General features: G+C 36.9%; 1 protein-coding gene across 2 annotated transcripts in view; it reads left to right on the plus strand.

Annotated features, from left to right (window-relative positions):
- Klhl1 (kelch like family member 1) overlaps window positions 1-25788 on the plus strand; it is a 350430-nt gene that overhangs the window by 196501 nt on the left and 128141 nt on the right. For both annotated transcript variants that reach the window (XM_028756561.1, XM_028756563.1), the window contains one exon: window positions 12507-12719. In XM_028756561.1, coding sequence (XP_028612394.1) covers window positions 12507-12719 — 213 coding nt within the window. The remainder of the gene's footprint in view (window positions 1-12506; window positions 12720-25788) is intronic.

The following is a 25788-nucleotide window of genomic DNA, read 5'->3' on the forward strand; positions in this document are numbered from 1 at the left end:
ATCAAGGGTTGCCACTTGTGACCTCTGTAAGGTTGCAATTTTGGCTCCTAATTATTTTTGTGTCTCCAGAAGTTAGAAGCTTCATCTATAAGTTGAAGAAGAAAGGTAATGCTTAGTAGTAAGTTATTGATAATTCAATCTTCATTTTTGAAAAAGTTGAATCATGTGAATATTTTAGGCCATTTAAACTTTTCCTGTAACAGACTTTGAAGAAATTATAAATTTAAAATACTATGATATAATACCGAAGTTTGACATTTTTTTCATGTATATGTATTAAACTTCAACAATGGCAAATAGACATATTTTATGCTTTATCTATAGAATAGCACTTTTTTGGCAGCACAAGCTTTTTAAGGGGTCATCTTTGATAAAATAACTTTAATAATGTAGAATGAATACAACATACTCTAATATTTATGACATGTGTCCTACACTTTCACAGAAATTATTAAGTACCCCATGACACAATTTGCATCAATTACTAGAAAGTGTAAATAGTGGGAATAAATGAAAAAAATATGAAGGAAGTGAGTTTTAGTGGAATAGAACTTCCAATGGTGATTTGATATCTTAAGTTAACCACAGTATTATATAATATATAGCTTGAACTTTTAGGATAAGAACCTTGATTAACAACTGATTAAATTTAAAGTGTATAAGACAATACACTATTTATATACATATTTTAATTATACCATAAGATTAAATTGATGATTTTAAGATATGAAACTTTAATCATTAGGCTTCATATGACAACAGCAATTCTTATAAAGGAAAACATTTCATTGGGGCTTGCTTAGAGTTCAGGGGTTAGGTGTGAAGCATAGTAGCATTCAGGCATTCATGGTGATGGAGATGGAACTGCAATTTGTACATCTTGAACTGCAGGCAGCAGAAGAGACAGTGAGTCACTGAGCCTGGGTTTGAGCATCTGAGATCTCACAGCCACGCCCACAGTGAGACAGTTCCTCCAAAAAAGTCACACCCACTCCAACAAAGCCAATCCTCCTAATAGTACCAGGCATCATGTGCCAAGAATGCAAGCTCATTTGTCTGTGGGGGCATGCATATTCAACCTACCAAAACAGCCCTTGCTGTTACCCACTGAACCATCTCTACAGCTTAGGATATGCTTATATTCTGCTTAACATAACATTAGCCTTGATGTTCAGCTAATACTTTATGTGGCATAGAAAAGTGACATTTATTTTTAAATTTTGAAAAAATGTTGATGTTAATTTACTTTTACAAATGTATAACGAGTTAAAAGAGAGGAAAATCAACCTTTGAAAATACTTTCATGCAAAATTCAGGAAATGTAAAACAAAAATATTGCTTAGAAATTTCTGGGTATTTAGAATCTATTTTTATAATTTTCTTTTTCCAGCATTGAGATGAAACTTGTATATGCTAGGCAAACATGTTATATTGAACCACATCTCCTGCCACTTTTCTGTACATTTTAAACTTTGATTTTGCAGTAGCATCATACATTTGATGGAAAAATATTTCTCTATTTTAAGTATTTAAACTTTACTTACAATGTGTTTGTGTATGTGTTTTTGTTTAATTGAGACAAATGTCAAATTTTAGTATTAACCTAATCAAATACACTGATATAAAATATATTTTCACTGTTTTTTCCACAATAACATAAGTAGTTTTAAATTTATAAAACCTGATAAACAAAGCATGCTTACTTAAAACATTCCAGGAACTAACTTGCAATTTTCACAGAAACACTTTAGGAAAAAATGTCATTGAATAGAGCTTCAGTAGAGAGGAGAGGGGAACAAAAGGAATTTTAGAGTCTTTCTATGTGTAAAAACACAGATATTAATTGATATAGGCATATAACATAAGCTGCAATAACTAATAGGTCTCAAAACCCACATATGTCACAGGGTTTTTTTTTCCATCAGCATCAAGAGTTTGAAAAGATTGTATTAGGATTTACAAAGATACAAAATTATACAAATTTTAGCTGAATAAGGAACAGGTCTATGAGAAAAGAAAAGCAAGTGTCTGTAGTGATAGTAAATGAAACTATTACCAGAGCTGTCAGAAAGGAAATCAAACTATAAATGCCTATATCCTTCCTGCCAGATGGATTTCAATCTGACTCTACGTTTCCTGGAGGCTAAATAAAAAGAGAAATCTGATCAATTTCATAATTTACAACATCAATGATAAAGAAAAAGCAATTTACTCAGGAGAAGTGCAATTATTCTAGCTACTAAATCCTGTAAGAAATTTCCCCAAGGGTCGTCATAAAGAGGACACTATAAAATATAATGAAATATGCCTTGAACAAAATCTTTATGACAGACACCAAGTCAAGTGTTTCACAGAGTGATTTTTATTGTGTTCCTTATTTTATATCTACAGTATAACTATACAATTTTAGGTGTAGTCTAATAATGGCAGACATGTTTGAGTTAAAGAAAAAGCAAAGAGAACAAAATTGCTCTCTAAATTTCTGTAAACTATGGTTTTCTTCCTACATCTCATCATACAAATGTGGTTGTAATATGGTTCAAAACATATGATATATTAACTCAATAAATAGTCACACAACAACTACAAAAATATTGTAAAACTGTAGAAGAAACAAGGATGTAAAATAATTTTCAAGAGATTTGAATCTGCAATTTTGTGATATCCAATATTAGAGATATATTGATACTTTTTATTTTGAAATAATTTGTGTAAATAAGTAGCGTACGACCTGAAAGAAGTGATTAAACATATATTGTTGAAGTTGAAGGTGTTTCCAGCCCAGAGATATAATTAACTTCCTAATGCAGGGTTCTTCTTGCAAAATTAATTAGAACTTGATCCTAATATGAAGATACACATTCATCAAATGAATGATAAAATACAGTTAAGCATTACTGCTGTACCTTGCCTATTTTTTTTTATTCTGAAAGTCTCACTCTACTACAGGAGTCATGTTGTTTTGGGGAGACTTCTACCTCGAGCATTTTTTTTATAATTACTCATTAAGTGTCTCAGCTGTCTTCTTTGGATTTAATCTCAGATACTGTGGGAGAAGGTTACAACAAGAAAAACAACGTTGGAATCTGTGTGCCCCAAGTATACACTGCACAGAATAGGATTTCTGATTTAAATGGAAGAATGTATATCACTTTAGACCTTGAGTAATTTATACTGCTACTGCAGATTTTTTTATTGGGTGTTTTATTTACATTTCATGTGTTGTCCCCTTACCCCATGCCCCACCCACCCAGGAACCCCCTATTCCCTCACCCCTCCTCCTTCTTCTCTGCACATGTAACCCCTACCTACCCCCCAACTCCCACCTCCCCACCCTCAAATTCCCACTCCTTGGGGCGTCCAGTCTTCATGAGGTCAAGGATCTCTTCTTCCACCTATGCCCAGCAGGGCCCTTGGCTCTTACATATATAGCTGAAGACACGGATCCCTCCCTAAGTGCTCCCAGGCTGGTGGTTTAGACCCTGGGAGCTGTGGTTGGTTGCTATTGTTTCTCTCCTCATGGGGCCACAAATCCTTTCAGCTCCAATGGTCTTCACTCTAACTCCTCCATTGGGAACCCCATGATCAGTTCAATGGCTAGTTGTGAGCATCTGCCTCTGAATACGTCAGACTCTTGCAGACAACTGAGGAGACATCTATATCAGGCTCTTATCAGCATTCACTTCCTGACTTCCACATCAGCATCTACCTTTGGTGACTGCACATGGGATAGATACTCAGGTGGAATGGTCTTCAGATGGCCCCTCCTTCAGTTTCTGTCCCTCACTTTGTCTCCATATTTGCTCCCTTGAGTATTTTGTTGCTCCTTCTAAGAAGGACCGAATCACCCCCACTTGGTCTTCCTTCTTCATTAGCTTCATGTGGCCTGTGAGTTGAATCTTGGGCATTTCAAGATTCTGGGCTAATATTCCATAATCAGTGAGTGAATACCATGTGTGTTCTTTTGTGATTGGCTTACCTCACTCAGGATGATAATTTCTAGTTCCATCCATTTACCAAGGAACCTCTAAAAGTCATTGTTTTTAATAGCTGAGTAATATTCCATTGTGTAAATAGACCACATTATTTGAATCCATTCCTCTGTTGAAGGACATCTGGGTTCTTTCTAGCTCCTGGCTATTATAAATAAGGCTGCTATGAACATAGTTGAGCATATGTCCTTGTTATATGTTTGAGCATCTTCTGGGTATATGCCTAGGAATGGTACAGCTGGATCCTCAGGTAATGCTATGTCAAATTTTCTGAGGAACCGCCACACTGATTTCCAAATTGGTTGCACCATCTTGCAGTCCCACCAACAATGGAGGAGTGTTCCTCTTTCTCCACACCCTCGCCAGCATCTACTATAACCTGAGTTTTTAATCTTAGCCATTCTGACTGGTGTGAGATGGAATCTCAGGGTTGTTTTGATTTGCATTTCCCTGACGACTAAGGATACTGAGCATTTCTTTAGGTGCTTCTCGACCATTCGAGTTGCCTAAGTTGAAAATTCTTTGTTAAGCCCTATACCCCATATTTAATAGGGTTTTTTGGTTGTCTGGAGTCTAATTTCTTGAGTTATTTGTATATATTGGATATTAGCCCTCTATCAGATGTGGGATTGGTAAAGATCTTTTCCCAATTTGTTGGTTGTCTTTTGTCCTATTGACAGTGTCCTTTGCCTTACAGAAATTTTGCAATTTTATGAAGTCCCATTTGTCAATTCTTGATCTTAGAGCATAAGCCATTGGTGTTCTGTTCAGGAACTTTTCCCCTGTCTCCAAGTATTCGAGGCTCTTCCCCACCTTCTCTTCTATTAGTTTCAGTGTATCTGGTTTTATGTGGAGGTCCTTTATCCACTTAGACTTGAGTCTAAAAAGATAAGAATGGATCAATTTTCATTCTTCTACATGTTCTTCTCCAGTTGAACCAGCAGCATTTGTTGAAAATGCTGTCCATTTTCCACTGGACAGCTTTAGCTCCTTTGTCAAAGATCAAATGACCATAGGTGTGTGGGTTCATTTCTGGGTCTTCAGTTGTATTCCACTCATCTTCCTGCCTGTCTCTGTACCAATACCGTGTAGTTTTTATTATTATTGCTCTGTAGTACAGCTTGAGGTCAGGGATGGTGATTCCTCCAGAAGTTCTTTTATTGTTGAGAATGGTTTTCCCTATCCTGGGTTTTTTGTTACTCCATATGAATTTAAGAATTTACTTTTTTAACTCTGTGAAGAATTGAGTTGGGATTTTAATTGGAATTGCATTGAATCTGTAGACTGCTTTTGGCAAGATGGTCATTTTTATTATATTAATCCTGCCAATCCATGAGCATGGGAGATCTTTTCATCTTCTGAGATCTTCTTCGATTTCTTTCTTCAGGAACTTGAAGTTGTTGTCATACAGGTCTTTCACTTGCTTGGTTAGATTCACACCAAGGTATTTTATATTATTTGCGACTATTGTGAAGGGTGTCATTTCCCTAATTTCTTTTTAAGTTTGTTTATCTTTCACGTAGAGGAAGGCTACTGATTTATTTGAGTTGATTTTATTACCAGCCACTTTGCTGAAGTTGTTTATCAGGTTTAGGAGTTCTTTGGTGGAATTTTTGGGGTCACTTAAGTATACTATCTTATCATCTGCAAATAGTCATATTTTGACTTCTTCCTTTCCTATTTGTATCCCTTTGACTTCTTTTGTTGTCTAATTGCTCTGGCAAGGTCTTCCAGTACTATATTGAATAGGTAGGGGGAGATTGGGCAGCCTTGTCTAGTCCCTGATCTTAGTGGGATTGCTTCAAGTTTCTCTCCATTTACTTTGATGTTGGCTACTGGTTTGCTGTAAATTGCTTTTACTATGTTTAGGTAGGGGCCTTGAATTCCTGATCTTTCCAAGACTTTTATCATGAAGGAATGTTGAATTTTGCCAAATGCCTTCTCAGCAACTAGTGAGATGATCATGTGGTTTTTTTCTTTGAGTTTGTTTATATAGTGGATTACATTGATGGATTTCCGAATATTGAACCATCCCTGCATTCCTGGGATAAAACCTACTTGATCATGATGGATGATTGTATTGATGTGTTCTTGGATTCGGTTTGCTAGAATTTTATTGAGTATTTTTGCATTGATGTTCATAAGGGAGATTGGTCTGAAGTTCTCTTTCTTTGTCAGGTCTTTGTGGGGTTTGGGTATGAGTGTAATTGTAGCTTCATAGAACGAATTGGGTAGTGTTCCTTCTGTTTCTATTTTGTGGAATACTTTGAAGAGAATTGGTATTAGGTCTTCCTTGGAGGTCTGATAGATTTCAGCACTAAAACCATCTGGTCCTGGGATTTTTTTGATGGGGAGGCTTTTGATGACTGCTGCTATTTCCTGAGGGGTTATGGGACTGTTTAGATGGTTTATCTGCTCCTGATTTAACTTTGGTACCTGATATCTGTCTAGGAAGTTGTCCATTTCATCCAGGTTTTCCAGTTTTGCTGAGTATAGGCCTTTGTAGTAGGATCTGATGATTTTTTTAATTTCTTCAGTTTCTGTTGTTATGTCCCCCTTTTCAGTTCTGATTTTATTAATTTGGATACTCTCTCTGTGCCCTCTGGTTAATCTGGCTAACGGTTTATCTATCTTGTTGATTTTCTCAAAGAACCAGCTCCTGGTTTTGTTGATAGTTTGTATTGTACTTTCTGTTTCTATTTGGTTGATTTCAGCCATGAGTTTGATTATTTCCTGCCTTCTACTCCTCCTGGGTGTATTTGCTTCTTTTTGTTCTAGAGCTTTTAGTTGTGCAGTCAAGTTGTTACTGTGTGCTCTCTCCAGTTTCTTTTTGTAGGCACTTAGAGTTATCAGTTTTCCTCTTATCACTGCCTTCATGGAGTCCCACAAGTTTTGGTATGATATGTCCTCATTTTCATTGAATTCTAAAAAGTCTTTAATTTCTTTCTTTATTTCTTCCTTGACCAAATCATCATTGAGTAGAGAGTTGTTCAGTTTCCATGTGCACGTGGGTTTTCCATTGGTTTTGTCATTATTAAAGACCAGTCTTAGTCCGTGGTGATCTGATAAGATGCAAGGGATTATTTCAATCTTTTTGTATCTGTAGAGGCCTGTTTTGTGACCAATTATATGGTCTATTTTGGAGACGGTACCATGAGGTGCTGAGAAAAAGGTATATTCTTTTGTTTTAGGATGAAATGTTCTATAGATGTTTGTTAAGTCCATTTGGTTCATAACTTGTGTTAATGTCAAAGTGTCTCAGTTTAGTTTCTGTTTCCATGATCTGTCCATTGCTGAGAGTGGAGTGTTGAAATCCCCCACTATTATTGTGTGAGGTGTAATGTGTGTTTTGAGCTTTAGTAAAGTTTCTTTTATGTATGTAGGTGCCCTTGCATTTGGAGCATAGATGTTCAGAATTGAGAGTTCACCTTGGTAGATTTTTCCTTTGATGAGTATGAAGTGTCCTTCCTTATCTTTTTTGATTAATTTTGGATGAAAGTCGATTTTATTTGATATTAGAATGGCTACTCCAGCTTGTTTCTTGGGACCATTGGCTTGGAAAATTGTTTTCCATCCTTTTATTCTGAGGTAGTGTCTGTCTTTGTCACTGTGGTGCATTTCTTGTATGCAGCAAACTTCTGGGTCCTGTTTGTGTATCCAGTCTGATAGTCTGCGTCTTTTTATTGGGGAATTGAGTCCATTGATGTTAAGAGATATTAAGGAAAACTGATTGTGGCTTCCTGTTATTTTTGTTATTAGAGGTAGAATTATGTTTGTATAGCTATCTTCTTTTGGGGTTGTTGGAAGATTACTTCCTTGCTTTTTCTAGGTTGTAGTTTCTCTCTTTGTGTTGGCGTTTTCAATCAATTATCCTTTGAAGTGCTGGGATTGTGGGAAGATATTGTGCAAATTTGGCTTTGTCATGGAATATCTTGGTTTCACCATCTATAGTGATTGAGAGTTTTGCTGGGTATAGTAATCTGGGCTGGCAATTGTGTTCTCTTAGGGTCTGTATGATGTCAGTCCAGGCTCTTCTGGCTTTGGTGAGAAGTCTGGTGTAATTCTTATAGGTCTGCCTTTATATGTTACTTGGCCTTTTTCCCTTACTGCTTTTAGTATTTTTTCTTTGTTTTGTGCATCTGATGTTTTGATTATTATGTGACGGGAGGTATTTCTTTTCTAGTCTAGTCTATTTGGTGTTCTGTAGGCTTCTTGTATGTTTATGGGCATCTTGTTCTTTAGGTTAGGGAAGTTTTCCTCAATAATTTTGTTGAAGATATTTACTGGCCCTTTAAGTTGGGAATCTTCATTCTCATCTATACCTATTATCCTTAGGTTTGGTCTTCTCATTGTGTCCTGGATTTCCTGGATGTTTTGAGTTAGGAGATTTTTGCATTTTGCATTTTCTTTGACAACTTTGTCAATATTTTCCATAGTATCTTCTGCATTTGAAATTCTCCCTTCTATCTCTTGTATTTGGTTGGTGATGCTTGCATATATGACTCCTGATCTCTTTCTTAGGTTTTCTATCTCCATGGTTGTCTTCCTTTGAGCTTTCTTTATTGTTTCTATTTCCATTTTCAGATCCTGAATGTTTTTGTCTAATTCCTTCTTAGTGTTTTCTTGCAGTACTTTAAGGGATTTCTGTGATTCCTCTTTAAGGGCTTCTACCTGTTTACTTGTACTCTCCTGTATATCTTTAAGGGAGTTACTTATGTCCTTCTTATAATCCTCCATCATCATTATGAGAAGTGATTTTAATTCTGAATCCTGCTTTTCCGTTGTGATGGGGTGTCCAGGGCTTGCTATATTGGGAGAGCTGGGTATTGATGATGCCAAGAAACTTTAGTTTCTGTTGCTTATGTTCTTGCCCTTGCCTTTCGCCATCTGGTTAACTCTGGTGTTACCTGACCTCACTGTGTAAGACTGGAGTCTGTATTTCCAGTTATCTTTCTTGTGGTAGAGCTCCTCAGAGTCCAGATGTCTCTGTAGTCTTATGATCCTAATCTCCTGGGTGGAAGAACTCCTGGGACTCAGGCCACCTCTTAGATCTGGAAATCCTTCTGCTCTGGGTGCAGTGGTTCCTCTAGGATGGCTCAGGATAAGATGTCTCCTAAGTGCAAACCAGCTTGGTGTCTACTGCTCTGAGTGCAGTGGCTCCTCTAGGAAGGCTCAGGATTCAGTATCTCCACAGGAACAGCCCAACTCTGTGGCTGCCCCAGCCGAAAGGACCAGGCAGTGGCAGATGGGAAGTGGAATTCCGGAGGGGTGGGGTTTGGGTAGCTGGTGGGACCTGAATGTCCCTGGCTCCCAGATGTATCTCTTTGGCTTAGGGAGTGAGATGGAGTTCTTACCGGCTGCTCTGAGTGCAGTGGTTCCTCTAGGATGGCTCAGGATTCAGTATCTCCACAGGAGCAGACCAACTCTGTGTCTGCCCCAGCCCAAAGGCGCAGATTTTTATTAATAATTTTATTATATATCATTTTTGCCCTGTTTAATACATATATACAAGTCCTGTGCTATTTTTGAGGCACTATACAGAAATCTTTAATTTTTTTCATTAAATTATTTTATTTAAATTCCAAAAGTTGCCTCCTTTCTTCTTTCCCCCTCCTTGAGTTCTTTTTCCCATTCCCTCTGCCCCAACCTCTGTGATGGTGCTCCCCTACACATCCACCATCCACCTCACTCCTACCAGCATCATTCTTCCCTAGAGCATCAAGTATCCACAAGATTAATCTCATCCTCTTCCAGACCTCTACTTCGACTTCCTCTAGTACACCTGTACCAGGAGCCACAAACTAGCTCCCTGGTTTTTGGTTTAGTCTCTGGGAGCTTTGAGGGGTCCAGGTTAGCTGACATTCTTATTCTTCCAATTGAGTTGCAATCTCCTTCGGTTGTGGTGGCATACTCTTTGGATAGGATTTACTGAATGAGGGAGAATCGGTAACATCTTGAGTTCAAGGCTAGCCTGGGCTATACCAAGATCTTAAAGTCCAGGGTTTTATGAGTTAAGGCATTATACTGTGCAGTGATAAGACTCCTCGTGGTTAGACACCTAAGTTACATTACCGGTATCTTTTTTCCTTGTCATCTCCAAGAAAAGTATTTGCTCAAGGTATATGGCTACGAAATCCCAAAGAGTGATTTGAGTGGGCTTTATAAAAGGAAAAGTGGCTAACACGGTTTTTCTATTGTGGATTTAAAAGTTATTTTAATTCACATTAATGGAGTCCATTATATGGTTATTTTGTTAGATAACCATTTCTATCTTCTATATCATGGTGGCTCAGATCTATCTTTTAGGTTATATCTTCCCATAATACAGAAACTTGACAAGAATGAGATGAAGACATTTTTACTTTATTGCTCATTCATAGACAATTCCAAGTTGTCATTGTTTTGGGGTAAAGGGGACAAATTTTTTGTAGTCTCTAGGAGAGCTAACAAAATAATTCTAACAAAAAGGAATAATAGCTGTAAGGTCTAGCTTCAGTTTCCTTGATAATCTCATATATTACTCCACTTTTGATGCTGATCAAAGTCCCATGCATATTTGTACGTTATTTTGTTGTTTGTAATGTTGACCTTTAACTCTGAAGGCTGAGCCTGGTGTTTTATAATAGCTCGATAGGCTGTACATGAAAGAAAGAGGTGTTGCCTATGTTCTCAGTCTCTGTATCCAAGGCTACACACATTGTGTGCATCTTCTATTGTACAAGAGCACCAAAGTTCAGGTTCCTGTTTGGCAACTGCTGTGGGAGGTCTACAAGAGCCATGTGTTGTGAAAATCTATTGGTGTGTGTGTTGACTGAATATTTGGCATGAGAAATTAAATCACACACTTGTAGCTTTTGAGTTTATATTCTTACTTGCATGCATGCATACATACATATTCACTTACTTACTTACTTACTTACTTACTTATGTATGGATTGTGACAGGGTCTCATGAAACCAATCTTAGTCTCATACTCATCATGTAACTAAATTTGGCTCTTACTACTTGACCATCCCGAATTCACCAACGAAATATTTGGACAATGTATAAACTCTATAACTTCTGGCTTCTTGAATTAAATCTTGATGCATGACAGGAACAAGAGAGACAAAGTTATTGAAGGCCATTTTAAATATCATAGTGAATAAATGAAGACATGTTAAATAAAATGACAGAAGAAAGAGTGGGTAATTTATGAACTTCAATGGAAGTAAGGAAATGAATTAATTATAATTAGAATGTATCACACCATAGAAACTAAAAGCTTAAGGAGTCATTAAAAGAAAACCTTGAAGATGATACACTCATTTGGAACCATGTTGGCTTTACTATAAGATATTTAACTAAGAAGTTCAGAGTAGACACAGGGAGATCAATTGAGAGAAAAAACAAGCTGGATGAAAGTAAAGAGGAATCAAAATTAAGCCACTAAATGGCTAATGATATCTGGAAAGTCATTTTTCTCCAGTGATGGGATATTGAAAAGTTACCTATTCTTCAATAGACAGAGAGCAGGAAAGAGAGACAAAATTTATCAAAACACATTATCATCATTTACAAGTTCTCAAATTATAAAACATAATTCAAATGTTCTGTTTAATTTATGTAAGTCATTTAATTTCTTTTATTGTTTGGATTTTAATATAATTGCCAAGAGGTTATTTAAATACAAAGCATCCAAGATGCTATTGTAGATTACTGAGTGAGGACCTCTAAGTAGCATCCCCCAAAATCTCACTTATTCATCTTCCCAGGTGGATCCCATCCCAGATGGTACTTTGAAATGACTATGTTAACTCTATGGCCATGTATGGCTATCTGCTTATGAGTCTTAATATATTTGTGACTTGAATAAAATCAGAACACATTTTATCATAAATAATAATGAAAAAAAACATAAAGAACAACAAAAGCAACCATTTAATCCAAAGGGTGGATGGGGGATGGATAAAATCTGGAGTGTAAAAAAATAATAATAAAAAAGAAATTGTCATTAGAGAAAGTAAGTATAGCAAAAAGTGGTGAGTAGAGAGCTTATATGATTGTGTAATTTCTATGGTTTCTCTTGTGTCTTTCTTTTCCTTTCAGATAAACAACAAATCTACCTTGTTTTCTATTTCTCTTTGTAATGCATTGTCATTTTCTGATATGTGTATGTGTATTTGAGCCTTTGAGCGTGTGAAATGTTATTCTTTTCATATTTGCTAAATCTTACACAGTAGCACACTTGAAACTTGAACATTTAATCACTGAGTACATTCTGCCTAACAAAGCTGTGCATTATAATCCTCCAGTTATTACAAGATCTCTGCTGTCTCAGATACATTTACACTTCAATTACAATTACAATGCTTTCTTCTTAACAGCTTCTTGTGTCTGAACAATGAGTCTGAAGGATTATGTTATAATGAGAACAAAGGTTATTGACTGATTTTTACATTTTTTTCTCTGAGATGCTTTGCCAACTTCATAGGAGTGAAGCAGAATTCATGCCAAGATCTTTCCTCCCCACAGGAAAATATAATGGAAGTCATCAGAAATCAAGAGTTTTTACTCCTCCCAGCTGAAGAGCTCCATAAACTGCTGGCAAGTGATGATGTCAATGTTCCTGATGAAGAGACCATCTTCCATGCATTAATGATGTGGGTCAAGTATGACATGCAACGGAGATGCAGTGACCTGAGTATGCTCCTGGCCTTCATAAGATTGCCCCTGCTTCCACCACAGGTAATTTTGTGTGCTGCCGTTTCAATATGTGCAGTATACTAAAATTCTCTGCATTATAAGCAAACATTACAACATGATTTTAATTATTTAACAGCATTTTAGGAGTTTAATGAGGTATGACATTCAAATTAGGTAAGGTCATAAAAAAATATGGGTGAAGGATCATAGATCTAAATCTCATCTTGGATGCATATGTATATATATTTCTCCTTGCTTTTAACATTATGATGAACTTTTATTTTGAGACAGATTTTACATTGTAAATTTTTATTGTACTGCATACATAAAATTATAAAATCAATTATATAAAAATATACACTTACTACATCATCTATTATCTATTTTCTGATTATTAGATATCAAACTTAAAACCTGATCAACAAAAGGTAGATTATGTCTGGTACTGGAAAACTAGCTAATTATCCATGGCCAGTGAACTCATGGACCTTGGATAGAACCTACAGCCACGAATTTCCTAAGCCAGCATGATATCTAAGTTCTAAATAATTCTTCTTATATTCTCTCTAAATACGACTTATAATGAAAATGTGATAATTCTTTGGGGCAATCATATATTCTTCAAATTTCATAGTGGGATCCAATATATTCTTGAATTGTAGAAATGTATAAGATTATTTATCAATTAGAATTATAGAATCATTGTTAATTAGATGTAAGGAAACAGGAAAACAAAGCCACTAATGTGATTTCCTGATGAGGACAGAAGGTAAAAGACAATGATAAGAATTTTTATTTTAGGCCTATAGCTGATTTTAGGCCTTCAGTGGGTAAGCAGTAATAGGCCTGTCATACATGTATACTAACACCAAGTCTTGGGTCTCAGTGGAAAAACATTGAAACAGATGGCTATAAGCTAATGTAAACAGGCAGCTTTTGTGGAAATTTACAAGCTCGAGAAGTCACAGACCTTGTAAATAGGTACTTGGCAGATAATACCAACTTAGATAAGGACAAGCGAGTCATAGGCAGAGTCATAGTGACTTGTCCCCTGAACCTTCACCCAGCCGATACCCGGTTCTGATGATATCTGTATTCCTCCTGATCACCCACACTCCATTGTCATTCCCTTCCCCACGTCCTGCCTTTCTGTGTTTATAACCCCTGTGTGAATGAATTACGATTTGAGAAAAAATAAATTATAAAAAAAAGAAAAAAAAAGAATTTTTATAAGATGACATGAGTTTAAAATAAATTCAAACTCATCATTCTTTGGCTAGTAAAATCATCTCAAAAATAATAAAAATATTTAATAATCATTTTTAAACAAGAACATCATCTTTGAGACTTGGTACCTTAGAAACTCCAAGCCATGAGTTGCAAGCATCACATGGTTTTGAGTTAGATTTTGTGAAGAAAAACCATTACTTTCACTTGATCAACCTGTAATCTATCTTCACAGCTTTGTAACAATATAAGAGTGATCTATATACAGCATATTTATCCTGGATTGTATAATTTCTGCCTTTATCAAAGAAGTCAATTATAAGTGGAATAGAACACTGAAATGTTATCTGAAATTTTAGGTACAGATATACTATCAAGGGAGACCAAGGCTTTACCATTCATTCATCACATTTTTGTAGATATAAACAACCAAATATAACAGGAAGAGAGTAACATAAGAAGTTTTAAAAATCTGGGATAATAAGAAACAATGAACTCATAAAAATGAGTTGAAATTTATGGCAGACTTTAAGATTGGAAAATTAAAAATGTCTATGCCAAAATTAGAAAGCAGTTGAAGTTTGGAAAGGGATAGCTGTCTTTCATTTAGCTATTGACAGTAATTAGGGACTAAAATTAGCATCAATGGATTTAGGAATGCTTTCTCTGAATAAATTATAAGAGTTTGCTTTGATATGAAGTTTTTTTTTAAAGAAAGGGAGACATGTATTTAGGTAAGAAGACAATGAATACATTGTGATTCCCAGTACTGGATATTTCCAAAATATCCACTTTTTCTTTTCAAGCTAGATTCTCTCAAGGCCTATATCCTCAGTAATGGCAGTCAAAGCCAATGATAAAAGTGACCTATGATAAATTAGAAAATATTCACCATTAACAAATAATTAAGTGATTTATTATCATTTTCTTTTATCTATCCATTAATACTAACCCAGTTTCGTTATTTATTGAAATGTGGGGATTTTGAAGGTTAATTGGTATTCAAGACTTATCAGCAATAGCTGGACATTTTAGATTTTTCTTATAATCCCAGGTCTTGGAAGGTTGAAACAGAAGAATTTTAAAGTTCAGTGGGAGAGTTAATTATTTATTTTTTAGGTGGCCCCATCTATATTGTGATATTATTTATTTGAGAAGACAGAGGGTAGAGTAACAGAGAGGAGTATGGCTTAGATTCTGTTAAGGTACTGTCTTCTTTTTTTTTTTTTTCTTTTTTTTTTTAATGCTTTTTTATAGCATGTTTTACAAGGGGAGGGGGTAAGAAGGGCAAGGTGGTGGAAAAGTACAAAATCTTCTTGGCCTGTGCCTTGAAACATGTCATGGTCTATAAGGTACTCTGCCTTGAATTATGATCTACCTGCTGTTCTAAAGAAGATATGGTACACTGCTTGAGTTATGGTCTCCCTGCTATTCTTAAGATGATATGGTACACTGCTTTGAGTCTATCTGCAGTTGCTAAGCAGGATCTTGCAGTTGCCAAGCTTCAGAGGACATTGTGCAGGTGGGGAAAGGTAGGGGGTGAGGGTAAGGGCGAGGGTCCTGGCTTCTGGCATCTCCCCCTTCTCTGTTTAGTTAGAGATGGCATCTTATGATCAATCCCAACTATGTGAATTTTGAATTTGGATGTCTAATTATGGGGGGTCTTAGACAAGTACACAACCCCAAAACACTGATGTGAGACGAGTCACATCGATGGTCAAAGGCTTTAGGCTGTCGACGATGGGCAACGTCAAGGGACTCCGATGTGGGTGAAAGGAGGGTGAGAGCCCTGTCTTAGGCCATGTAGGCTGCACCCACTCCCAGCACCACGCACTCCTTTTCGGCTGCATTGGGTGGGCCCCTGGGAAGTGGACCTACAATAATCCCGTCATTGGGCTAACTCACAGCCATCCTAGTCCCTTTGTGAATGTTCAAGTTACCAACCATTTGTCAGTTTGGGGTGTAATATTGTCATAAAGGAAGGCTCCCCAATATTAGCGGCCATATCAAGGGCGGCCTTGGTTTAGGAAAAAGCCAATTTTTGTTGTGGTGATCAAGAGGCCAAGCTCTCTAGCGAGAGAAGCGAGGACAAAGCCAGGCATACCAGGAACCCTTCTGGAGGGTGTGGAAGTCTAGCGGTCGACCGTAGGGGGAGGCAGGGGAGCTGGCAGCTGTGTCAGTCTCCTGAGGAGTCACTTCTGGATCCTCTTCAATTTTTGGCTGATGGTAATGAACTTCAACCGTCTTCTTGATGGCAGCAACAACCTGGTTCCGTGGATGGCAGGTCGCCGGCAATGATCTCTGTCTCACTCAATCTTGATGTCGTGCGCACATCCTCTCAATGAGGGTCCGTCCAGAGGGGTCCATGCCTCGAGCCCCATATCTGGGTGCACTTGACCCGACCGGCAGGTCCTAGTTATTCGTGGGGGCGAGGAGGACTGCAACCTGCTATTCTTCAGAAGATATGGTACACTGCTTGAGTTATGGTATCCCTGCTATTCTTCAGATGATATGGTACACTGCTTTGAGTCTATCTGCAGTTGCCAAGCAGGATCTTGCAGTTGCGAAGCTTCAGGGAACCTTGTGCAGGTGGGAAAAGGTAGGGGGTGAGCGAGGATCCTGGCTTCTGGCCCATCTGGATTAGAACTTCTAATAGCAGGCATCACGGGTGATTCATTTTTACCTGGAAAGAAAAAAGAAGGGGATTCTCAGGGAGATTTCTCTTCCCTAGATGTAAATTGTTATTCATCGTATTTATGGTTGGGCCTGGCTTTGTGAGAGTATCTATTTTTTTCATTAATATTTGTGGTAGCCGGTTAGCTGTGCCTTCTGTGGTATTGGACAGGCATATCAGTCCTCGGCTCCATAAGGGAACTGGGTCTGGGGCATTCCCTTTACAGGTATGAGGGTCCTTCCCCATATCTGTGGTAAAGTTTTGTTGGTCTTGGTGGTGCCCGAGGTCACCAATATGGTCAGCAAGAGATTTGCCATGAGCTTTCAGCTTTAGAGAGAGAAAAGTGAACAAGGCATGATGGAGAGTATTTCAGGGGGGCTCCTTCTGAGGGGGTACCGTTCCCCCTCTTTTGTTTTTAAAGCCAATTTTTCAGAGTTCTTGTAAAATCAGGGCAGAAGCGCCAACAGTTGCTCCTTCTACACTCAGAGAGTCATGAAGACCTTATTTAAGGATATATAAATCTATATTAATAATCTTTTGTCAAAGGACTTTTATAGCACCACTGACAATTAATCAGACTATATGATATATCGATTGGAAATAGCTTTTTCTACTTTTTGTGAGATTACCTCTCTTCTGTCAATTAACTGTTGAGGGAGTTAGGGTTTACCTCTCTCTTGAGAATATTGAACAGAGATTTAAGTTCTTTTGTGGAGAGCTTAAAATAGGATCTTAGCCAATTTGCAACTCCTAGAAACTTTTGAAATTAATTTAAGATAAGTAAACTCCCTTTTTTTAAAAAAATCCTTTATCTGTGTGGGTTTTTTATTGGATATTATACGTATTTACCTTTCAATGTTATCTCCATTCTCATTCTCCCCCAAGATCCCTTATCCCATACCCACTCCTCCTAATTTTTGTGATGGTGTGCTCGCTCCAAACATCCTCCCACTCCCATCTCCCTGCTCTCAAATTCCCACACAGTAGGGGATCCAAACTTTCGGGGACCTTGGCCCTCCACTTTCACTGAAGTCTAACAAGGTCACCCTCAATTCCCTATACAGGTTCCTGAGTCCCTCCCTTTGTGCTCTCTGGTTTAGACTTTGGGAGTTCTGGTTGAAACTTTTGATAATCCTTCTAGAAAGGACCAAAGCATTCATACTTTGGTCTTCCTTCTTCTATGTGAGTTTTATGTGGTCTTCTTGTGTGATTATGGGCATCTCATTCCTTAGGTTAGGGAAGTTTTCCTCAATGATTTTGTTGAAGATATTTACTGGCCCTTTAAGTTGGGAATCTTCACTCTCATCTATACCTATTATCCTTAGGTTTGGTCTTCTCATTGCGTCCTGGATTTCCTGGATATTTTGAGATAACAACTTTTTGCATTTTGCATTTTCTTTGATAGTTGTGTCAATATTTTCTAAGGTATCTTCTGCACCTGAGATTCTTTCTTCTATCTCTTGTATTCTGTTGGTGATGCTTGTGTCTATGACTCCTGATTTCTTTTTTAGGTTTTCTATCTCCAGGATAGTCTCCCTTTGTGCTTTCTTTATTGTTTCCACTTCCATTTTTATGTCCTGAATGGTTTTGTTCAATTCCTTCATCTGTTTGTTTGTGTTTTCTTGTAATTCTTTAAAGGATTTTTGTGTTTCTTTAAGGACTTCATCCTGTTTTCCTGTGTTCTCCTCAAGTTTTTTGATAGTGTTATTTACTTCCTTCTTGTAGTCCTCTAGCATCATCATTAGAAGTGATTTTAGATCTGGTTCTTGTTTTCCTGGTGATATGGGGAGTTCAGGACTTTCTAATGTGGGAGAACTAGGTTCTGATGATGGCAAATACCTTGGGTTGCTGGTGCTTGTGTTCTTGCACTTGCCTTTTGCCATCTGGATCACCTTTGTGCTATCTGTGCTGTCTCTGACTGGGGCCTGTCTTTCTATTATCTAGGTTGTGTCAGAACTGTTTGGGATGGGTTTTGCTGCTTGAGTTAGAGCTGAGGCCCAAGATGTGCTCGGTGTTCAGGTGGAAACAAACCGGAAGGGGCCGGGGCTCAGGGTCAGGAGCGGATTCCTGGGTCTCAGTGAGTCCCAGTGGGTCCCAGTGGGTCCCAGTTGCTTCCTGATTGGGGACGAGCACTGCCACCTCCTAGCCTAAGAAATTGCTTGGCACAGAGGTCCTGCTAGCCCTGCTTCCTCTGGATTCTGCGAGATTGGGTGCAGAGCTGACTCTCGGGATCTGCTCCGGCACAGACCGGAAGGAACCCACGCTCCGGGCCTGGAGTGAACTCCTGGGTCCCAGTGGGTCCTAGCCGCTCCCTGTTTGGGGGCAAGCTCTGCCACCTCCTAGCCAAGACCCTGCTTGGCACAGAGGTCCTGCGAGCCCCGCTTCCTCTGGATTCTCCGAGATTGGGTGCAGAGCTGCCTCCCGGGATTCGCAAGTGCTCGGGCCCAGACCAGATGGAGCCCGCCCCGGGCCAGGAGCGAATTCCTGGGTCCCAGTGGGTCCCGGTTGCTCCTTGTTTGGGGTGAGTGTTGCTTTTACCTTACCTGGGATGCTGCGTGAGTTCAAGCTCCTGGGAGTCCCTGTTTCTCTCGGTTTTCTGGGGTTGGGTACGGAGCTGCCGCCTGCGACCTACTCTATGCTCGGGCCCAAACCGGAAGTCCAAGGTACTGTCTTCTAATAGTATGTCTTTTCTCCCTAGTCTTTTATTCAACTCTACTGTTATCAGAAATGGATAAACCTTTATTCCAGTATATTTTCATTAAATTGATATATCAGAAACTCAATAATTCAACTGCTCTGTTGTTCTCTGTCTACACATTACATATGAGTTTATATTTTGTTTTTTGTATTAAACTATTTTGTGTGTGAATATGTGTGAATGTGTTCATATTAATTCATATACTACAATATGACTGTGTTAGATCAGAGGATAACTTGCAGGAGTTGGTTCTCACTTCTCACCATGTGAGTTTAGGAAAGTTAACTCAGATTGTTCCTTGGTGACAAAAATATATACTTCCTAAGATATATAAATATCTTAAATTAATATCATTTTATTATATTATAGATTTCTCTATTTAGTAAAGGTGTATTTATTCATAATAGGAAATAAAGATTACTTATTTCTTATCTAAAATTATTAATTAAAATCTTTTAAATACTGTCATTCCTGAGAGACATAAACATTGTGTGTTTCTTATTTACTGCCCATCTTTCAAATTAGAGAAATGTTTTCATAATTTTACATATTCTTTCAAGTAACAAATGTTTAAGACAAAAGAGAACAATATTTTTTTATTCCCTATATAGATATAAGTGGAACTTATATTTCTATTACTGATGTAAATTAATACCATTCCATTAAAAGTTCTTTACATACAGTGTTTCTGATGACAAAAACACAGACAGTACATGTACATTGAGTACATGGTCCACAGAAAGAAATGAGCTCAATGATGTTAAGATTTTAGACCTCCCACACCTAGAAGAATACCTGGCTTCCCTAAAACCCTGAGCGGGTAGGATACAAATACAGAGAGATCTACTGCTATACAATTAGCATGCTGTTCTCCAATTTGGAAGACTAGAATTATATTTTTGAATCTAACAGTTTTGAAAGCCTTCTAAAGAATACTAACTCCTTTAATATATAGAGCAGTTTTGTGTACTATGTATTGATTTTCTGTGTAAGGAATGAGTAAATTAACAATGAGCATGATAACTTTTTCCAACTAAGACCTAGAGCTTAGATGGTTTTGAGAATCCATGATGCAGGCACATGGATTCTTCTGCCAGAGGAAACATGGACCATGGAATGCTGGATGGCTTCATCTTTAAAAATGTGCAAGCTTGAAAAGAAAATATTTTAATAGAATCTATGATTTAAAACTTTTATGAGTTTACAAAGGTTAAGAATATATGTAAGCTTTTCTGTAAGATATTACAATGATCAGAAAGCATTAGTTTCTAACAAACTGGTATGCTGGTTTGTACACCCTAGCCTTTATGTTAATTATGCCTGAAAATATTTTATATGTATTTAGCCATGCATGCGAGATATTTATTAACTTCTTTTTGTGTGTTGCTACCTTAAGAATTTAAGATATATGGAATTCTCAGTGTGTACTGGTTGATGATTGAGATAAATTCAACACAAAATGTAAAACTACTTCAATGACAAGTAGCAAAAAGTTATTGGATCACATATCATTATAATGATTTGGCTTAAATCTGAGGAGAAATGTGAAAAAATAATAGATTCAAAATTATAAGTAATGCCGAAGTAATAGTAATTGAATTAGTTGATTTCTCTTTTACTTGTCTCTGTCTCATTTTGACTCTTATTTTTGCTCTCCTGTTTATAGATACACTAACACACAAACATGCGTGGATACATGTATGCATATATGCATAATATTTATATAATACATGAGTTATACAAACATGTTGTAAAGGCTAAGCAGCTATATAATATTAAAGCATATAACTATATGGTGTTGTTAATATTAAATGAGAAAGCACATTACTTTGACAAGTACTCAAGTTAATTGCTCAAGGAGCTATGTTTTAAAAGAAAGGAAAGGGAAGAATTTGATGGATTATGTAAATAGTTTCTAATGACTGGGCAAATAACATTTGAAAGACTGACATGAATTTTTTGCAATTTTTGTATAAAGGGAAACACCAAAATTTTCATAAACAAAATAGTAAAAAATACTATAGGATATTCATATAGATATTTATTACGAATTCAAATAAATATGGGGAAAAGTACGCTTCCAGTAAAAGACAAATCATACAGCTTTAAAATATGTTTGTGGTTGTTTCTGTGATTATGTTTTTCAACTGCCTTCAAAATTCTATGATGAAAAAGTAGTAAATACACTGTACTTAGTGACATAATTTGTAATGTCACTACATTTGACACACATACTACTAAAACAATCCTAGATATTTCACAAATAAAAATTGATAGAAGACTTATTAGTCACAAAAATGGCATAGTTATACTTAAAATGTTATTCCATACTCATAAAACACTTGGCAACACTAAGTTGGCCATAAAACTAGTATTTTCTTGGATTATACACTTTCATGTTTTTATATTGCTAAATCTATTGGATACTTCTGTGTTTAGTTAGTTTATATGGGCACAAGAGAAAATCCATTCTGATATTCTTATTAATTATGAATGATCCCATGCTGTGATGAAGTATGTTATTATAATTTGGCATGGAGAATATAATGAGAATGTAAACTTCCTGGAGATAATGTGGCTTTTAAGTGAGAAGACTACTAGAAAAAAATGAGTTTCAGAAAAATAGAAAAGATATAGAAGGTCTCAGAAACAAAAATGTCTATAATATGGTAATAAAATGCAATAGTTTATACTGACATAAATCAATTATTTGACTTGATAATAGAAAAAGATACGAAATGGCAAAAGGAAAAGAAAAGATATATTAGATATTTTCCAAGAATGAATTCTATTATTTTAAATTAAGTGTTACATTTAACTCTTTTATAATTTTCTTAAATAAACTAAAGTTTAAACTTTTAACAAAATTACAAAAATAAGGAAATTTAAGACAATTTCCTAAATATATGAATGTGTATGAAACAGACTAGATTCAATTTGATTTTTTTACATTTTTGCATTATTTTTTTCAAAAATGGAGTGATTATATTTGTTTAAATTTAAAAGTATAGTTTCATATTCTGTAATAAATTTCCCACTAATTTTTACTTGGCTTCAAAAACACGTTTACTACATACATACAAATAAGCATTTATACTGTGTACATTTACAAGTTCAAATCTTGCTAGACGTATAGGTCAGTGGCACAGCACTGACTTAAATGTCAAAGTTCTTGAAACTTGTCCAAAATAGAAAAACTTACCTCAGGCCAAGAGTAATTTTATCAACAATAACTACCGCATCAACACTCAGCAGAGCAGCATTCTTGAAATTTATACGATCACTATGTAAAGTTAAAACATCCAGAGAGGTGTTAGAATTATGCCACATACACCGCAAGGGTCTTTAAACTTTGGTGTTTGTGTTTTGAAATCTGGCATGTCAGTTATGGAAGTCTATCAACCAGCTTTTGTTTTAGTGCCCTGAGTATCGCAGAACCTTGGTATTCTAAAAATAGCCTGAAAGTACTGGAAGAAATGAGTCAGGATTTAAGCAGAAGCAAGAGGGTAGTGAGCTTGATTATTGCTAGTATAACAGCTTTAATTACATTAAGTGCTAGGACCTCTGCTTCTGCAATTGCTTTGACACAAGAAGTTGAGACAGCTACTTTTATTAATCATTTAGCAAAAACTGTTACTAATGTGTTGAATATACAAGAGGATTTAGACAGGCATTTGGAAGGACAAATTGATGCTTTTTATCCTATTCAAATTATCAGAAGGAGGTTTAGAATTTAAGGGTAAAGAGCCATCTTGAGTGTCATGCCAAATACCCTTGGATTCACGTTAGTTCTAAAATTTACAGTGGTAGTCACTTTCGTTAGGAAAAAGTTTAAAGACCTCTGATTTGATCTTAAAGTTAATTTATAGGGACCAAAGGTGCAGGGTGGTAGTAAAAGGCTGTTATTCTTCTTTCAGAGAATTCAGCATTAGTTCCTAGCATGCACAGCAGATGGCTTACAACCACCTGTAACTCCAGTCCCAGGTGATGTGACACCTCTTCTTGACCTCCAAGAGCACCCACATGTAGATGCTATACATAAACTCATACAATGACAGTCAGACATAAATAGGAGAAAAAGGAGAAATGCTAAAACTGAGGGACTATACTCCTAAAGAGAATTGACCTAAAATGTGATCAAAGAACTTGCATCTTGTTACAAAAAAAATTATTTAACAGTTTGAGCATTTGTAGAAAGGCTTTGTTTCATAGAACACATGATGTTTATCTTTTCAAGACATTACAAATGTCATTCACAAATTCCTAACAATGAAGCTTATTTATTCTTTTTTTTTTGCTTTTTTTCTTTTATTGGTTATTTTATTTATTTACATTTCAAATGTTATCCCCCTTCCCAGTTAAACCTCTGTCCCTCCCCTGTCCTCCCTGCTTCTATAAGGGTACTCCCCCACCCATCCACCCTCTCCTGACTCACCACTCTGGCATTCCCCTACACTGAGGCATGAAACCTCCACAGTATAGATGGCTCCTCCTCCTATTGCTGCCAGATAAGGTAATCCTTTGCTACATATTCAGCTATAGCCATGAGTCCCTCCATGGTTGGTGGTTTAGTTTCTGGGAGCTCTCGGGGTGTGGGGTGGGTCTGGTTGGTTGTTATTGTTGTTCCTCCTATGGGGTTGTAAACCCCTTCAGCGTCTTCAGTTCTTGCTCTAATTTCTCCATTGGAGTCCCCTTGCTTTGTCCAATGTTTGGCTGTATGCATCCACATCCGTATTGGTCAGGCTCTGGTAGAGCCGCTCAGGGGACAGCTCTGCCAGGCTCCCGTCAACAAGTGCTTCTTGCCATCAGCAATAGTGGTTTTTGTTTTGTTTTGTTTTGTTTTGTTTTGTTTTGTTTGTTTGTTTGTTTGTTTGTTTGCAGATAGGATGGATCCCTAGTTGGGGCAGTCTTAATGGTCTTTAATTCAGTCTCTGCGTCACTCTTTGTCGCTGCATTTCTTTGTAACAGGAACAATTCTGGATTCATAATTTTGAGATGGATGGGCACCAGGGCTGTGCCTATCCACTGGATATGGTCTCTACAGGTCCTCTCTCCCCTTTTTTGGGTATTTCAGCTAATGCCATCCGTGTTGGGTCCTGGGAATCTGTTGGGTCTCTGGCATCTGGGAATTTCTAGTAGCGACCTCCAGTTCCCCATCCCCAACTGCTACACACTCCCATCCTCTGTACTTCTCCCCTGTCTCCTCCCACATCTGATCCTGTCCCCCATTTTTTCTTCCCCTCCTCTCTCCTTCCCAAATCCATCCTTCTCTATACCTCTTGTGATTGTGTAGCATATTGATTCTTAAGAGAGACATACAATAGTGTGTTTGTAACTGTCTCTTTGCGCATTTGACACTTAAACTCACTCATTATGCCAAATATATAATGGCCAGAAATTCTTCAGTAGAGAAAATGAATACTATCTCTATTTAGAAGAACACTGTTAAATCTAGTAACAAAGAAAATAAGAAGGAACATTTTTATTGGTTATTTTATTTATTTACATTTCAATTGTTATCCTCTTTCCCACTTTCCCCTCCACAACCCTCTGATACCATCCCCCTCCCCCTGCTTATATGAGGGTGTTTCCGTCCCACCCACCTACTCCTACCCCACTGCCATATTTAAAGTTTTTAATGTTAAGAAACATACGTTACCTTCGTATCTAAAACTATTTTTTTCCTTTGGAAAGCAATAATAGGTTTATTAACAGAGGCTCTCTGTGTTTGTAATAACAATGCAGCAAAAAGGGCAAGGTCTCCAACTTTTGTTCTTAATATAAAAATGACTACTGATCAGATAACAGTGTCATAAGTAGTTTGTAAAAATTGTAGACAACAGTAAAATATCTTATGGAAAGAAAAAAAGTGAAAAAGAGCAACTCGCTACAAAATCAAGATTCATAAATCACAAGTGAAGACACACAAAGAAGGTCACACACACACACACACAATTTATATGATTTCTTTTAATTTTACTTCCACAATGTACTCATAAGCATGCAGCTGCTCCAAGCTTCATCTGTAGCCAACGTCTTAAGTTTTTTACATTTTTTCAAATGGAAAAGAAAAAACTGATTTTCAAAATGAAGAAGAAAATAATCCCATTCATATTATTCATGGATTCTCAACAGTTTTGATTTATTATGCAATTGCATAATTTTTAATGTTGATACTTTCTACATTCTGAAGTTGCATTTCTTCTGCCCCACACAGCTTATACATAGAGAATCTGAATGCTATATTTTACCTAGCCATAAATTCTGAATTTTGATCTCTGCTACTAAGCTGTCTCTATATCCTTTATATGCCCTTTCAACTACTGTAAACTTCAACTCTGCCTTCGTTAGCCATCTGGGATTTAAAACAAGTGAAATAGCAACCTCCCAAAACATTTATTCTCTTCCTAAGTATAGACCCAACCTACTCTCTAGTTTCCAATGCATAAATCTAAGAGTCATCCACTCATCCTAACTATCCTAACAAAATATTGAGCATCCAGTCTTTATAT

The sequence above is a fragment of the Grammomys surdaster genome, unplaced genomic scaffold (genome assembly GCF_004785775.1).
Source record: "Grammomys surdaster isolate TR1022 unplaced genomic scaffold, NIH_TR_1.0 126124, whole genome shotgun sequence".
Lineage (NCBI taxonomy): Eukaryota > Metazoa > Chordata > Mammalia > Rodentia > Muridae > Grammomys > Grammomys surdaster.